Source organism: Neodiprion pinetum, chromosome 2, assembly GCF_021155775.2.
Source record: "Neodiprion pinetum isolate iyNeoPine1 chromosome 2, iyNeoPine1.2, whole genome shotgun sequence".
NCBI lineage: Eukaryota > Metazoa > Arthropoda > Insecta > Hymenoptera > Diprionidae > Neodiprion > Neodiprion pinetum.
Genome location: NC_060233.1, coordinates 628,880 through 644,795, shown reverse-complemented (window position 1 = coordinate 644,795; position 15,916 = coordinate 628,880). Strand labels below are relative to the sequence as shown.

Here is a 15,916-nt window from a genome sequence, read left to right as displayed (position 1 = left end):
CGGAAACAATAATTTTCCTGCCAATGAAATTTTGAAAATCTTTTGCTTCGTCAACAAACAAGTATAATCGATAACAATGGATTGAGAGTAGCCATAGTCATTACTAAAATCACGAACATATGATGTATGTGTAAAAGCTGTAGAACTCAGCTGCTTTACAATAAGACAAACTAGTTATCAAATTGCTTCTCGATTGAAATCCATAATAATTACGGTTAAAAGTTCTCCAACAGTTTAAAAGTGTGATAATATTATATTGCATGCCTTACTTTGATATTTATTCGTTACGTATAGTTGTTTTTATATACTTTCAGATGCATGAAGCTTTGTACGAATTATTTTGGCCGATTTTCAGCTTATGCCGCTATGCTTCCAATACAAAATAACGTGAAAGAAAACAAAAATAAATAATTAAAAGATACGTTGTATATTAAATGCTTAAAATTTTTCATAAAATATATAGTATCTTGCAAACATCGTCGATATATGTGCTTGACTCGCTTCGCATTGCAGACGTTTCAATAGTGTAAGTATAAAACTACTGCTTCGTACGAGTGTTTTTATATAAGTATATGTGTTCACTTGTTTCGCAATGTAACACAAATAATTGAAAAATTATAAAATTGAAGCTAAAAATATAATCATTTGGTAGCTTATGGATTATTGGAAAAGAATGATTTTCAACTGGTTTCAGGGTAAATTCACTGACACGCCATGATTATTTTCTATAAGTTTTATTTTTCTTCAATCTTTACGTGTAGAATTAATTGTGATCATAAACTCTCAGCTACCAACAGTAATTCAAAAATGATATAAAAAAAATTTTTTAATAAAAAATCATTCCTTAGTAAACTTGACGTCACAGCATGTTACACGTGTATGTGAAAAGTCGAGCGCATCATACAATTTTTCTTCTATCCCGATTGCACATTGTACCATCCATCCTTGTAGCGTGGATTACCGAATGTGGTGCATAACACAGTATCTCAAAACTACCTCCATATAATAACGATTGTTTATTATTTGAATGTCCATGCTGGTTTGACTTCTTGTATTCATTTATTATTTTAAACACAGTGATCCACACTTATACACTCTTGCTGGATGCTCGTGCATGCCACTCGTTATACACACACACACACTCTTAAAATTTTCTTCAAAGATCACCTTGTCAAAAAGGGCCGAAAAAAAATTCTAATTGACTTCTTGTAGTCAATTCCAGCACATGGAACGTGCAATTATTGCTCAACTATATTCAGAAAAAAATTTGAAAGGGATAACAAGTACGTATTTGAGAAATTAAATTCTTGTCGAGACCGTTGAACCATTCAAGCGTATAAATTCATCTTGCCAATACTTGTGCAGTAATTTTTCTTCTATCCGGGCCTACAAATGCGGACGGCTTAATGATATGCACGGTGATCTCATGAAGTAGACAACGATCAATGTACACTTACACATTATTTATATGTACGCTCCAATTCTGCCCGTGACATTCCACTGTTTGTTTGTCCACATTTTTAGATTTTCGTTTAAGCACGGTCTGAAGTAAAAAAAAAAAATGATAAAAAAAATTAAAAAATTTGGTGTACTGTATCCGTCGCATGAACCGAGGTGAAATGAAATGACAGGCACAAGATATATATATATACACATACCCAAAAATGTCTGACACAAGAATTCTCACATACTTTCCACAGAATACGAGGACATTCATCAAGCACACACAACACTACGCAAGCGTAAAGACAAAAAACCAGTGGAACACACACCGATTGAGGAAAAACCACAAAATAGGGATGAGGGGGTTGAGATTGTAGAAATACACACGGACCAAAAACCGCAGGAATCCGACGTAATGGAGGAGCATCTGGAAAAGACATTCACAGTCGAGAGGGATTCGAAAGGAAAATCGCTTCTCAAGAAGAAACGGCGTGGTCAAGCAGAAGAAGAAGTCGTAGAAGAAATTGTCACTGTCGATAGTTCCGAGATAACTAGAAAAACGTTGAAAACTCAAAAGCCTAACGTTGGCGAAAGTGAGCTGAAGCTGGAGGAAATTGAAGACTTGATCGTCGTGCCTGACAAATCGATAACCAGCCTCGTCCTTAACGTTCCCAGCCAACAGAACGAAATAGTTGCAATCGACCAAACAACAGAACAAGCTGGTGGACAGCCAAACACGGAAACAGCGAAGGTTACCCTGGATACGGTGAATGCGATAACCGAACAATTTGTTCGAACTCAGGAGCAAGAGATCGATAATATTTCTCAGATTAAGCCAGACATTCGAAAAGCATCTGTGTCCATATCTCCAATAGAACCATACACTGTTTATGAGACAAACGTTCAGACGACCACGGGTGACATTGCAGACATTGTTAAACCACTCTCATTTGAGGCTAAGCCAACATTTATTCCATCGGAAGGCTTGATCGTGAGCGAGACCCTAGTAGACACGACGACAACAGATTTTAGTGTAAAACCGGATGTAACTAAAATCGCGGAGTCTTCTTTGACTTTGCACGAAGCAACGGAAGTGCGCGAAACGACAGTAAATCAAAATGAAGTCCCGACGTCAGATTTCGTCACCCCAAGTATGGTCAAAGCTGAAGATACGATTCTTCCGCAACAAGGATTGTCGGTGTATGAGGTGAATGAGGGCTTGGCCGAGGAAAAACTGGAACCTCTGAAAACTGTGCCCGCTAAACCAAGGGTTCAAATATCATCCTCGGAACCTCTTCGAGTAGAAGAGGTTCTCGCAGAGGATAAGCCCGGTAAGTACTACCCGGAACTGTTTGTGCCGACGGAAGTAGCGACGGAATCTGTTATTTCGCAACAACAGAGAATCACGGAAGAGATGAACGCGCCGGAAAGAGAAGGGGTCTATACGCCAGGAAGGTTGCCACCGACTCAAAAAGCTGACGTTGCTGTTTCTACAGGCGAGACAGCAATCGTCCAAGAACAACCTGTCCAGGAAAGCGAGGGCATTTATTTACCCGATAGAGTTGTTGACTCTTACAACGCGAAGCCGAATGTCAATCTGCTTGAAAGTATAACTGTGTCAACCGTCGACTCGGAACAACAAGAATCGGCTCTGACGATCGGAGAGGGCAAGACAGTAACAGCCGAGTTCAATGTTATTGAACAGAGCTCAGTCATCACTTCAGAGACGATAACTTCCGAGAGAGGAAATGATTTGCCATTGGAGCAGAAACCCGTGTCAAAATCAGCTGAAACAACGATTACTCCACTAGAGACTAGTTCGATATCAACGCTAATCATCCAAGAATCCGAAGGGGAGTACAATCCTGATAAAAAGCCAACAACTGCCCTTGCGGAAACGTCAGTACGTGAAAAGGAGTATGTCGAAGTATCTGAAATTCATACGGCTGATCAACCGTCAGACTTTACCGATATTCTCAAGTATGTTACGGAAAATACCGTCACATCTGTCCAAGTATCTGAGGCTAGAATGGATCAGGTGACTATGATCCACGAACGCGAAGGTACGATGCAAGAAATTGTCGGACCTGAAGAGCTTACCGTAGACTCTTCGTTCAATCCGGTGAAAACTTGCGAGATATATGAAACGACGTCCATAGAAAGAGAGGGGAATCTGAAAGTTTATGAGTTGCCTGAGTCTCACAAAGGCAAACCCACGACTGACCATACAGTGCAATCTCTTCTTGTAGAGGAAACACAACCTGACTATAACGTTGGTGTAATTCACGTAGACAGTCCCATCACAGTAACGGCCAAGGTCAATCAAACGAACCTTCAAGAAACTGTCACTGATGAAACGATCGCGGATGAAGGTCTGGCACCCGTTGAACAACACAAGACGCCTGATGCTAAAACAGCAGAGCTGAGCATTAATGAAATCGAGAGTATTCATACAACGGAAGTTATTGTGACTGAAAGTGAGGTAGAGGGTTCTCAAGACCTAGATGTAAAGGAAGTGTTCGCAAGCCCAGAATTTACCACTCAAGTTGCAATCACGCAGGAAGAGGTGCGGACGGAGTCGCCGACGGGAGATATTGTGGAAGATAGTCCCACGAAACGAACAGCAACTTTGTCGCAACTTCCGTGGGAAAGTGCAACAGTAACACTACAAGAAGTTGCTGAAAAAGAAGGTATTTACAACAAAGATGTCAGTCCTGTACAAAAGATTGCAAGCGTCGAACTGTCTGAAAGCAAATCTAGCATTAATGTTACTGAAGTAATACCACATGATGCTGAAATTTTGTATACATCAGATTCCAAGCCACAAGATTTCACCGCCCAACCATCCGTTCTTGGGCATACCATTGCGACAAAACATGAAACAATGGTTGAGCACAGTACAGGAGAAATGTTGGTTGAACAACCTACTGCCAAAAAGGCAAGTGAAAATCAAGAAGCTTTCGATGAGCTTATTATTACCGAGACTAATATTGGTGAAGGAGAAAAACCCAGAGATGACGATGCTAAGCCGCTAATGCAAACTGCAGACCTTAACGTTGCAACTAGAGAAAACGTCACAGTGACCGAGGTACTATCGGAGCTGAAGGAAACTATTTTGCAAACAAACGAACAACCCACTCAGCGCACAGTGAATGTGAAGGTACTTTCGGGTCACGAAGTCGCACAAACTGAAGAGACAATTATTTCCAACAGTACCAACGAATTCAAAGAAATTGAAATAAGATCAGAAACTGCTGTACAGAAGCACGATGGATTGGAAATAGTCCAACACTCTGAAGTAGCACTATCAGAAAAGGAAGCGCCGTTATCTGAAGATGTCAAGCCGCAGTCTAAACAAGCGGATGTGACTTTCGAAGAAGGTAAAAGTGTCAATATTATTATACCTTATCTCGAGGATAAAGAAGGCACTCTTGAAGAACAAGTCAGACCTCGCTCCGTTGCAGCCACGATTGACTTTGAAGTCCAGGGAGTTGCTACTAAGATGGAAGTTGTAGCTGACACAGGTTTAACCGATCTTATAATTGAAGAAGTGAAAGATGCAAATGCAAACAAAACATTACTGCCGTTTGAAACAGTCATTTCAGAGGAAGTACTCACGCGAGAAAAGGAAGCACCATTTTCAGAAGTTCAGCCAGCTAACAGAATAGCGCAACTCGAGTTTGAAGTTGGAGAAAGTCTAATTGTAACTTCGGTAGTCAGTGGCGACAATACAAACATTTTAACCGAGGCTGAAAAACCGAAAGATCAATCTGCTACTTTTGATATCTCGGCACATCCCGTTGCTGAAGTAGTAGAAACAATCACCGAAGACAACACTGAAAAGCTGGTCAGCGATATTACAAAAACGGTCACGGCTACTTCTGACCACATAACTTTCCAAAGTTTGATTACTTCTGAGACATCAACGAGTGAACTGGAACAATCACTTTCTGATTTTGTCAAGCCAGATGAAAAAGTACCTGGTGTTGAATTTGAAGAAGGTATTAGTATCACAGTTACACAGACTGTAGCTGAGGACAAGGAACAGGAATATCTGGGTAAGCCGAAAATGGAGGGACAACAAGCCAAGTCTTCATATGATGCACACAGAGTTGCTGAATCAACTGAAATCACACCAGATACTTACCCCGGAAACTTGGTGACCAAAAAACCGGAATTAGTATCAGCCAGCGAAGAACATTTGCCATTTGAGAGCGTTGTTCAAACTGAAGCTGTCATTTCTGAAACAGAAATTAATTTCACTGAAAAACCAGTGATTGAAAAAAGTTCTGCAAGTGTTACTTTCAACGAAAGTATTAATGTCACCATTACCGAAGTTGTCTCAGAAGACAGAGAGTCTGCATTGCAGCCTTTCAAAAAACCAAACAAGAAAACTGCGTCGGTTGATATTTCTAGCCATTCTATTGCCGAAAAGTCTGAAGTTATCCCTGATATGGATACTGAGAAACTAAAACAAACGCGACCAATTATAGCTGTAGCTGTCCCGACGCAAATACCTCTTGAAACTATTGTTCAGTCGGAAACTCAGGCAACTGAGTCTGAAGAACCATTATCTGAACATAAGAAACCATACCAGGCCACTGCAGATCTTTCCGTTGTTGAGACACAAGGTATAGTAGTATCGTCTGTAGTCTCAGATGATAAAGAAGGCCAATACAAACCTTCGGACCTACCTGAAACAAGGACAGCTGACGAAAGTTTGGTTCATGCTCACACAATTGCCCAAACGATGGAATATATTATCGACTCTAGCACAGACACGCTAATTAACGAAGTTTTGTCATTTTCAACAGCTGTGCCAAATCAGGTACCATTTATTTCTGTACTCCAGTCACAACCGACCGTTCAGGACAAGGAAAGTCAATTGGTTCCTGATCTCAAACCTGAGAACAGAATAGCAAATGTTGACTATGAACTAGAAAAGACAGTAGCGATTTCTGAAGTCACGTTGGGTGATAAGGAATTCGATTACAGTCCTGAGCCACAACCATATAAACATGTGGCATCATTCAACATCAATCAGACACACGATATTGCTGAAACGACGGCAGTTGTCGTTGAAGATTCAGTCAGTGAGGTTGGCTACCAGAAACCTGAAGTAAAAATTGCATCATCTAGCCAAGAATTGTATGAAAGTGTCATAATTACCGAGGGCATGGCAGAGGATCAGGAAAAACCATTTGAAGGTAAATTCAAACCAGAAACTCGCGATGTCAATGTAACCGTCGAAGAAGGTAAGCGTGTCTCAAGTGTCACTGAAATTGTGACCGACGATAAAGAGTTGCGCTTGGACGAGCTTCAGAAACCTAAGGTCCAAACGGCCAGACCTCAAGTAGTTTTAGGTCATGAGGTTGCTGAAAATACAGAGGTTATCACCAGCATGAATGTAGGTGAGATCGAAGCTATTAAACCAGCTTCGTGCATCGCTCAAGCGGGACAAAAGCCATTCGAGACGATAGAATTGACTGAAGAAATTCTGGGGGAAAAAGAAATAGATCGTGTTGAAGTCAAGCCACAAACTAGCAAAGCCCGTATTGCCTTGGATGAGGAAAGATCTATTATCATCACAGAAACTACAACTCAAGATAGCCAATTTGACCTTACAAGTGAAATAAAGCCTCGTGAGGGATTGGCAACATTCTCTTACGAAGGAAAACAAGTTGCAGAACAATCAGAAGTCGTGCCACGCGAAGGTGTTGAAGATATAACACCATTAAAATCAGTAAAATTTGAGGCAAGTCCAGTACAAACAACTCTCGATAGCATAAGCGTCACAGAAGCTGTCTCTGAGGAAATAAGCCAAGATTTCCAAGGCAAGATGGCACCCAATACCCGACGAATCAGCGTCTCCTTCGTTGAAGGCCAAAGCATATCTGTAACTCAAGTCATTACTGATGATAAAGAAGGCCAAGTTTCTGTCAATGAATTCAAAAGTAGCGTGGCTTCTGTCAACACAAGCCAACTCGGCAAGGATGTGGCCGAAAAAACAGAGATCATCGTCGACCAAAATATCGGGACGCTTAAACAGTATGATGCAGACAAACTAACTGCAACGTTGAAACAAGATATACTCGAACCTATTATTGTAGAAGAAGTTCCAGTTGCTGAAAGTGAAAAGCTATTTGATGTACCTACAAAGAGAAGAACTGCGTCCATTGCTCCAACGTTCGAAGAAGGTCATAGTGTTACAGTGACAGAAACTATGTCAAGTGAGCAAGAAACTACACTTGAGGTTGAAAAAGTATTAGATTCTAAAGAAGCGACAAGTACTGTCGTAACAGAACATGGTTCAGTACAAACAACAGTAGTTGAGTCTCAAATCGAAGTTGAGAAACGAGTATCCGATTTCGATTCGAAAACTCAAACGGTCCATATGGGACAAGAGCCTTTTGAGAGTATAACTGTAACTGAAAGTATAGCAGAAGAAGCTGAGAGATCATTTGACGGAACATTTATGCCAGCTACTCAAACAGCTGATATCCACGTACAAGACGTCAAGCCGTTGCAAATATCAGAAATAGTAACAGAAGACAAAGAAGACAATTTGAATATTTCATTGGACTATACCAAAGGCACAGCACAAAGTGAGTTTACCACTTTCGACAGTATTCAAAGTTCGGAAGTTGCAACGATTCAAAATGTTGGAGAAATACAAGAAACAAAACGTCCGTCATCTCTAGCAACGGTAACCCAAACTACATTAGAATCTGTTATTAATGTAGAGATGACTGTTGGAGAAAGCGAGGAAGTTTTCCAAGAAAAATTCGAACCCAGGAAACAAAAAGTTATGCCCGAAATGGAAAGTTTAAGTTCGGTAAATGTAACCGAAATTCTGACCAACGAAACTGAGTTCGAGCTATCAGGATTAGTAATTCCTAAGGAAGAGCAGGCTCAACCTAATTTATCTGGCAGAGAAGTAGCTGAGACATTGCAAGTGCTAACCTCAACAAATACAGAGGAGCTGGTGAAACCGATAAAAGCAGAAGAGCGAATGGGTCATCCAGTAATAGAAGAATTAACATCTGTCACTGTCAGTGAGGTCATATTGAACGAAATCGAAAGTGTACTAGAAGATACAGTGACTGCTAAGAATCAAACAGCTACGCCAAATCTATCAGGTAGAGAAATTGCTGAGACGACTCAAGTCTTAACATCAACGACTACGGAAAATCTCATCCAAACTAAAATGCCTAAAGCAGAAAAAGGTAAACCACAATTAGACGAATTGACATCATTGACGATATCCCAAATAGTTACGAATGAAACAGAGGAATCATTGCCCAAATGTGAAACACTTGGTAAACAAAAAGCTTCGCCGCACGTGTCGGGCAGAGAAATAGCCGAGACTATACTAGTCAACGCCATTGACAACACGAATGAACTCTTTACAACAGAGGCTAAGGAACAAACAGGAACAACGAATTTAGAAGAGTTGGCAGCAGTGACTATTTCCGAAGTAATTTCCAATGAAACCGAAGATATTTTGACATTATCGCAAGCACCCAATGAACAGAAAGCAATACCGCAGTTATCTGGTCGAGAAGTGGCTGAGACAAGTCAAATTCAGACAGAAGTCCGTACTGGCGAACTCATGAAACAAAAAGCACCTGAAGAACAAAGAGGAATGCCAAACTTGGAAGAATTGTCGTCTGTATCGGTCTCTGAAATTGTTTACAATGAAAGCGAGATTATTTTACAAAGCAAAGATGCACCGAAAAAACAGAAGGCGTTTCCACTTTTGTCAAGTCGAGAGGCCGCACAGACCATGGAGGTTATGACATCCGCGAATACCGAAAAGTTGGTCAATCCGGAACAACCTGAAAGCAAAACAATTCTTCCAAAACAAGTTCCATTTGAAAGTCTGGAACAAACTCAACCAATCTTGAGAGACAGCGAGAAGCCTTTAGCCATAGATGAACTGAAATCATCAACGCAGGCAAATGTGAGCTTCGAACTTACACAAAGTCTCATAATTACTCAGGTAACAGCAGACGAGACAGAATCAAAGGATGTAGTTGAAGGCGTTGCCAAGGAAGTAACTGCCACACCTGACATTGTTAAACGGGAAATTGCAGTAAAGTCAGAGATCTTAGCGGAAGGCGTTGCCTCAGAGTTTGTTACTGATAAACCCTTAACAAAAATTGCTAAGACAGTCAAAGACGAAAAGTACGGGGTTGTAGTTACTGAACTTCAGTCGACGGGTGAACTAGAATCGGAATTACATAAATCTGTTGAGCCTTTTGCAAAACAAGTGACTGTGTCATTCGAAGCTGATCATCTGGAAAAAGTGATAGGTGAGTTTATGAATAGCGGTAAATGGCATCCCTATCATAATGACCTGACGTGACAGATTTTGAGGATACATGGACGGTTGACTGATCACAGAAGATAATCTCCTACATTTCCGCACAATATAGGCATTAGCTATTTTGCGACTACCAGGTCACTCTTCGTATATGCTCTCCGCGAGCGACGTTTAGATGCATTGCGCCATCACAGAGGGAATGTGAGTTAGCAAAATCTGTTGCACCGTGGAACGTAGACCAAATTATGTATCATTCTGTTTTTCAACAAATCAGAAAACTTCAACTCATTAACACGTTAAACGTGACGTCGATCTCCGGGTACTGACAGTAAACGAACTGGAAGAATCAAGGACCGGTAATCCGTCTGAACGGGAAGAGAAATCGGCTCCGCGTTTGAGGGGACCCGTAGTTGCTTTCAGCGTAGTTGTATGTGTCTCCAAATATCGAAATCCACGTATCACGAACACGAATAAGAGACGAACAGCCCCATTCCATACGCAATTTTGAACAAAAACACTTTTCGGCATTTTTATTTGACGCAGAAATGATAACGTTGCATTAATTCTTCGAATTTACTATTGTTATTTCGTAGAATCTGTGCCATTTCTTCATTTTTACGTGAAGTAAAAATGTGTTTAAGTGTTTTTGGTCGGAGTTGCATATAAAATGGGGCTGTTGAACCCATTCTTCCGTTCAAGATACGAGGACTTAGATATTTGGGAAGATATACGTAAACGTCGAAATCGACTGGGGCACACCCTTAACGCAGTAAACAAAAAGGCATTCATGAGTAGAAGAAAAAGTAATAAAATTTGGAATCCAATCATATTTAAAGAACCTGCTATTCCTGTACAAGTCTAAGTACACAGAGAATCGGACAAACTTCTAAATTCCCATTTCTTTTGTGACGGCGATGAACGTAATCGGTAAGCGGCTTCACATGTAAAACAGTCTATGGACAGATGAAGCGAGTATGAAACGTTTGATCATCGAGTTTGAAAATGTGCTAAAAGGATGAAGTAGAATTTAAATAACGGTGTGTGGAAAACTAAGATAGTATTCCGATACTAGGTTGCGAGGGAGAGTGAGCAGTGAATCAAGGTAGGTGACACACCAGGTATAACACGCGTTACACAGGAACGTTGGTCCTGAGAAACAGAATACATACACACACACACACACACAAACGGGTACACACACAAATCGACACACAACACAAACAGTACACACTAATGTGGAGTTGAGAGCACTGGGTTGTAACTCGAAAGAAACAACACGGATGAAAGTATCTAGGTAGGTAGAAAATACTTGGTGCGGTTATTGGAGTCGACGTTTAGCAGTATGATTGAATGAAAACTGTTGACCCTGTGCTCTTCAACTATCACGCGAGACGGAAGTCAAACCTCAGCAGCTACTAGCTACACGTGTAACAATACTCACACAACACTTATTCTGTAAAATTTCAGAAACAACAGAAGCACGAGCGCTACACCACCAAACAACATACACACAACACACTTTAACACACGAAACCCCGAAGATAACAACACAAATGAATAGTGAATCTGACACAGAGGTGACTGAAGAATACACGACTAAATTCACACGTGGAGATGATGAGGAGGCAACAGCAGCGGTAAAGACAAAGAGGACCACGATCCGTAGGAGAAAACCATCTACAAAGGAAGATGACAATATTGTAGTGATCGAAGAGGAGATAGAAAACATAAAGTCGGAATTACCGACAATACCTAGAAAACAATTTATGTCTATTGAAGAAGTATCCGATACTGGGGACATCGAGGAGATCAGGCCGACGAAGGTAGAGGAGGCCAGAGACATCTTTGATGTTGAAAAACCGGTGGAGGAAGTGACTTGCGAGGAAACGACCGGGGAATTACCTGCTCCAGAGCGAGCAGAGCCCGTCGAACGTGAGGACACTCGCGAACAAGTCACCGTAACGGAAGAAGTCACTCATGAAGGTAAACCACGCAAGGTTGTCAAGAAACGCATCGTCAAGCGGAAGGGCAGGAAGCAGCAGGTCACGGAGGAAGTGACTGTCGAAGAAGATGGAAAAGCTCCAGTCACGACCGTAACTGAAAAACCGGTGGAAGAAGTGACATTCGACGAAACGACCGAGGAATTACCTGCTCCAGAGCGAGCAGAGCCCGTCGAACGTGAGGAAACTCGCGAGCAAGTCACCGTCACGGAGGAAGTCACTCATGAAGGTAAACCTCGCAAGGTTGTCAAAAAACGCATTGTCAAGCGAAAGGGCAAGAAGCAACAGGTCACTGAGGAGGTGACTGTCGAAGAAGACGAAAAAGTTCCAGTCACGACCGTTACTGAAAAACCGGTGGAAGAAGTGATTATCGACGAGACGACGGAGGAATTACCTGCTCCAGAGCGAGCAGAGCCCGTCGAACGTGAGGAAACTCGCGAACAAGTCACCGTAACGGAAGAAGTCACTCATGAAGGTAAACCTCGCAAGGTTGTCAAAAAACGCATTGTCAAGCGAAAGGGCAAGAAGCAACAGGTCACTGAGGAGGTGACTGTCGAAGAAGACGGAAAAGCTCCAGTCACGACCGTTACTGAAAATCCGGTGGAAGAAGTGATTATCGACGAGACGACGGAGGAATTACCTGCTCCAGAGCGAGCAGAGCCCGTCGAACGTGAGAAAACTCGCGAACAAGTCACCGTAACGGAAGAAGTCACTCACGAAGGTAAACCTCGCAAGGTTGTCAAAAAACGCATTGTCAAGCGAAAGGGCAAGAAGCAACAGGTCACTGAGGAGGTGACTGTCGAAGAAGACGGAAAAGCTCCAGTCACGACCGTCACTGAAAAACCGGTGGAAGAAGTGACATTCGACGAACCGGCCGAGGAATTACCTGCTCCAGAGCAAGCAGAGCCCATCGAACGTGAGGAAACTCGCGAACAAGTCACCGTAACGGAAGAAGTCACTCGTGAAGGTAAACCTCGCAAGGTTGTCAAAAAACGCATTGTCAAGCGAAAGGGCAGGAAGCAGCAGGTCACTGAGGAGGTGACTGTTGAAGAAGATGGAAAGGCTCCAGTCACGACCGTAACTGAAAAACCGGTGGAAGAAGTGACTTTCGACGAAACGACTGAGGAATTGCCTGCTCCAGACCGAGCAGAGCCCGTCGAACGTGAGGAAACTCGCGAACAAGTCACCGTAACGGAAGAAGTCACTCATGAGGGTAAACCTCGCAAGGTTGTCAAAAAACGCATTGTCAAGCGAAAGGGCAAGAAGCAACAGGTCACTGAGGAGGTGACTGTCGAAGAAGACGGAAAAGCTCCAGTCACGACCGTTACTGAAAAACCGGTGGAAGAAGTGATTATCGACGAGAAGACGGAGGAATTACCTGCTCCAGAGCGAGCAGAGCCCGTCGAACGTGAGGAAACTCGCGAACAAGTCACCGTAACGGAAGAAGTCACTCATGAGGGTAAACCTCGCAAGGTTGTCAAAAAACGCATTGTCAAGCGAAAGGGCAAGAAGCAACAGGTCACTGAGGAGGTGACTGTCGAAGAAGACGGAAAAGCTCCAGTCACGACCGTTACTGAAAAACCGGTGGGAGAAGTGATCATCGACGAGACGACGGAGGAATTACCTGCTCCAGAGCGAGCAGAGCCCGTCGAACGTGAGGAAACTCGCGAACAAGTCACCGTAACGGAAGAAGTAACTCATGAAGGCAAACCTCGTAAAGTTGTCAAGAAACGCATCATCAAGCGGAAGGGCAAAAAGCAGCAGGTCACGGAGGAGGTGACTGTCGAAGAAGATGGAAAAGCTTCAGTCACGACCGTCACTGAAAAACCGGTGGAAGAAGTGACATTCGACGAAACGACCGAGGAATTACCTGCTCCAGAGCGAGCAGAGCCCGTCGAACGTGAGGAAACTCGCGAACAAGTCACCGTAACGGAAGGAGTCACTCATGAAGGTAAACCTCGCAAGGTTGTGAAGAAACGCATTGTCAAGCGGAAGGGCAGAAAGCAGCAGGTCACTGAGGAGGTGACTGTCGAAGAAGATGGAAAAGCTCCAGTCACGACCGTCACTGAAAAACCGGTGGAAGAAGTGACATTCGACGAAACGACCGAGGAATTACCTGCTCCAGAGCGTGCAGAGCCCGTCGAACGTGAGGAAACTCGCGAGCAAGTCACCGTCACGGAGGAAGTCACTCATGAAGGTAAACCTCGCAAGGTTGTCAAAAAACGCATTGTCAAGCGAAAGGGCAAGAAGCAACAGGTCACTGAGGAGGTGACTGTCGAAGAAGACGAAAAAGTTCCAGTCACGACCGTTACTGAAAAACCGGTGGAAGAAGTGATTATCGACGAGACGACGGAGGAATTACCTGCTCCAGAGCGAGCAGAGCCCGTCGAACGTGAGGAAACTCGCGAACAAGTCACCGTAACGGAAGAAGTCACTCATGAAGGTAAACCTCGCAAGGTTGTCAAAAAACGCATTGTCAAGCGAAAGGGCAAGAAGCAACAGGTCACTGAGGAGGTGACTGTCGAAGAAGACGGAAAAGCTCCAGTCACGACCGTTACTGAAAATCCGGTGGAAGAAGTGATTATCGACGAGACGACGGAGGAATTACCTGCTCCAGAGCGAGCAGAGCCCGTCGAACGTGAGAAAACTCGCGAACAAGTCACCGTAACGGAAGAAGTCACTCACGAAGGTAAACCTCGCAAGGTTGTCAAAAAACGCATTGTCAAGCGAAAGGGCAAGAAGCAACAGGTCACTGAGGAGGTGACTGTCGAAGAAGACGGAAAAGCTCCAGTCACGACCGTCACTGAAAAACCGGTGGAAGAAGTGACATTCGACGAACCGGCCGAGGAATTACCTGCTCCAGAGCAAGCAGAGCCCATCGAACGTGAGGAAACTCGCGAACAAGTCACCGTAACGGAAGAAGTCACTCGTGAAGGTAAACCTCGCAAGGTTGTCAAAAAACGCATTGTCAAGCGAAAGGGCAGGAAGCAGCAGGTCACTGAGGAGGTGACTGTTGAAGAAGATGGAAAGGCTCCAGTCACGACCGTAACTGAAAAACCGGTGGAAGAAGTGACTTTCGACGAAACGACTGAGGAATTGCCTGCTCCAGACCGAGCAGAGCCCGTCGAACGTGAGGAAACTCGCGAACAAGTCACCGTAACGGAAGAAGTCACTCATGAGGGTAAACCTCGCAAGGTTGTCAAAAAACGCATTGTCAAGCGAAAGGGCAAGAAGCAACAGGTCACTGAGGAGGTGACTGTCGAAGAAGACGGAAAAGCTCCAGTCACGACCGTTACTGAAAAACCGGTGGAAGAAGTGATTATCGACGAGAAGACGGAGGAATTACCTGCTCCAGAGCGAGCAGAGCCCGTCGAACGTGAGGAAACTCGCGAACAAGTCACCGTAACGGAAGAAGTCACTCATGAGGGTAAACCTCGCAAGGTTGTCAAAAAACGCATTGTCAAGCGAAAGGGCAAGAAGCAACAGGTCACTGAGGAGGTGACTGTCGAAGAAGACGGAAAAGCTCCAGTCACGACCGTTACTGAAAAACCGGTGGGAGAAGTGATCATCGACGAGACGACGGAGGAATTACCTGCTCCAGAGCGAGCAGAGCCCGTCGAACGTGAGGAAACTCGCGAACAAGTCACCGTAACGGAAGAAGTAACTCATGAAGGCAAACCTCGTAAAGTTGTCAAGAAACGCATCATCAAGCGGAAGGGCAAAAAGCAGCAGGTCACGGAGGAGGTGACTGTCGAAGAAGATGGAAAAGCTTCAGTCACGACCGTCACTGAAAAACCGGTGGAAGAAGTGACATTCGACGAAACGACCGAGGAATTACCTGCTCCAGAGCGAGCAGAGCCCGTCGAACGTGAGGAAACTCGCGAACAAGTCACCGTAACGGAAGGAGTCACTCATGAAGGTAAACCTCGCAAGGTTGTGAAGAAACGCATTGTCAAGCGGAAGGGCAGAAAGCAGCAGGTCACTGAGGAGGTGACTGTCGAAGAAGATGGAAAAGCTCCAGTCACGACCGTCACTGAAAAACCGGTGGAAGAAGTGACATTCGACGAAACGACCGAGGAATTACCTGCTCCAGAGCGTGCAGAGCCCGTCGAACGTGAGGAAACTCGCGAACAAGTCACCGTAACGG

General features: G+C 43.7%; 1 protein-coding gene across 3 annotated transcripts in view; it reads left to right on the top strand.

The window, feature by feature from the left end:
• Nucleotides 1-15,916, top strand: part of LOC124211111 (titin-like) — a 66,655-nt gene that overhangs the window by 15,977 nt on the left and 34,762 nt on the right. For 2 of the 3 annotated variants that reach the window (XM_069133884.1, XM_069133885.1), the window contains one exon: nt 1,701-9,758. The exons of the other annotated variant lie outside the window; for it this stretch is intronic. In XM_069133884.1, the coding sequence (XP_068989985.1) occupies nt 1,701-9,758 (8,058 nt within the window). The remainder of the gene's footprint in view (nt 1-1,700; nt 9,759-15,916) is intronic. 3 annotated transcript variants of the gene reach the window in all.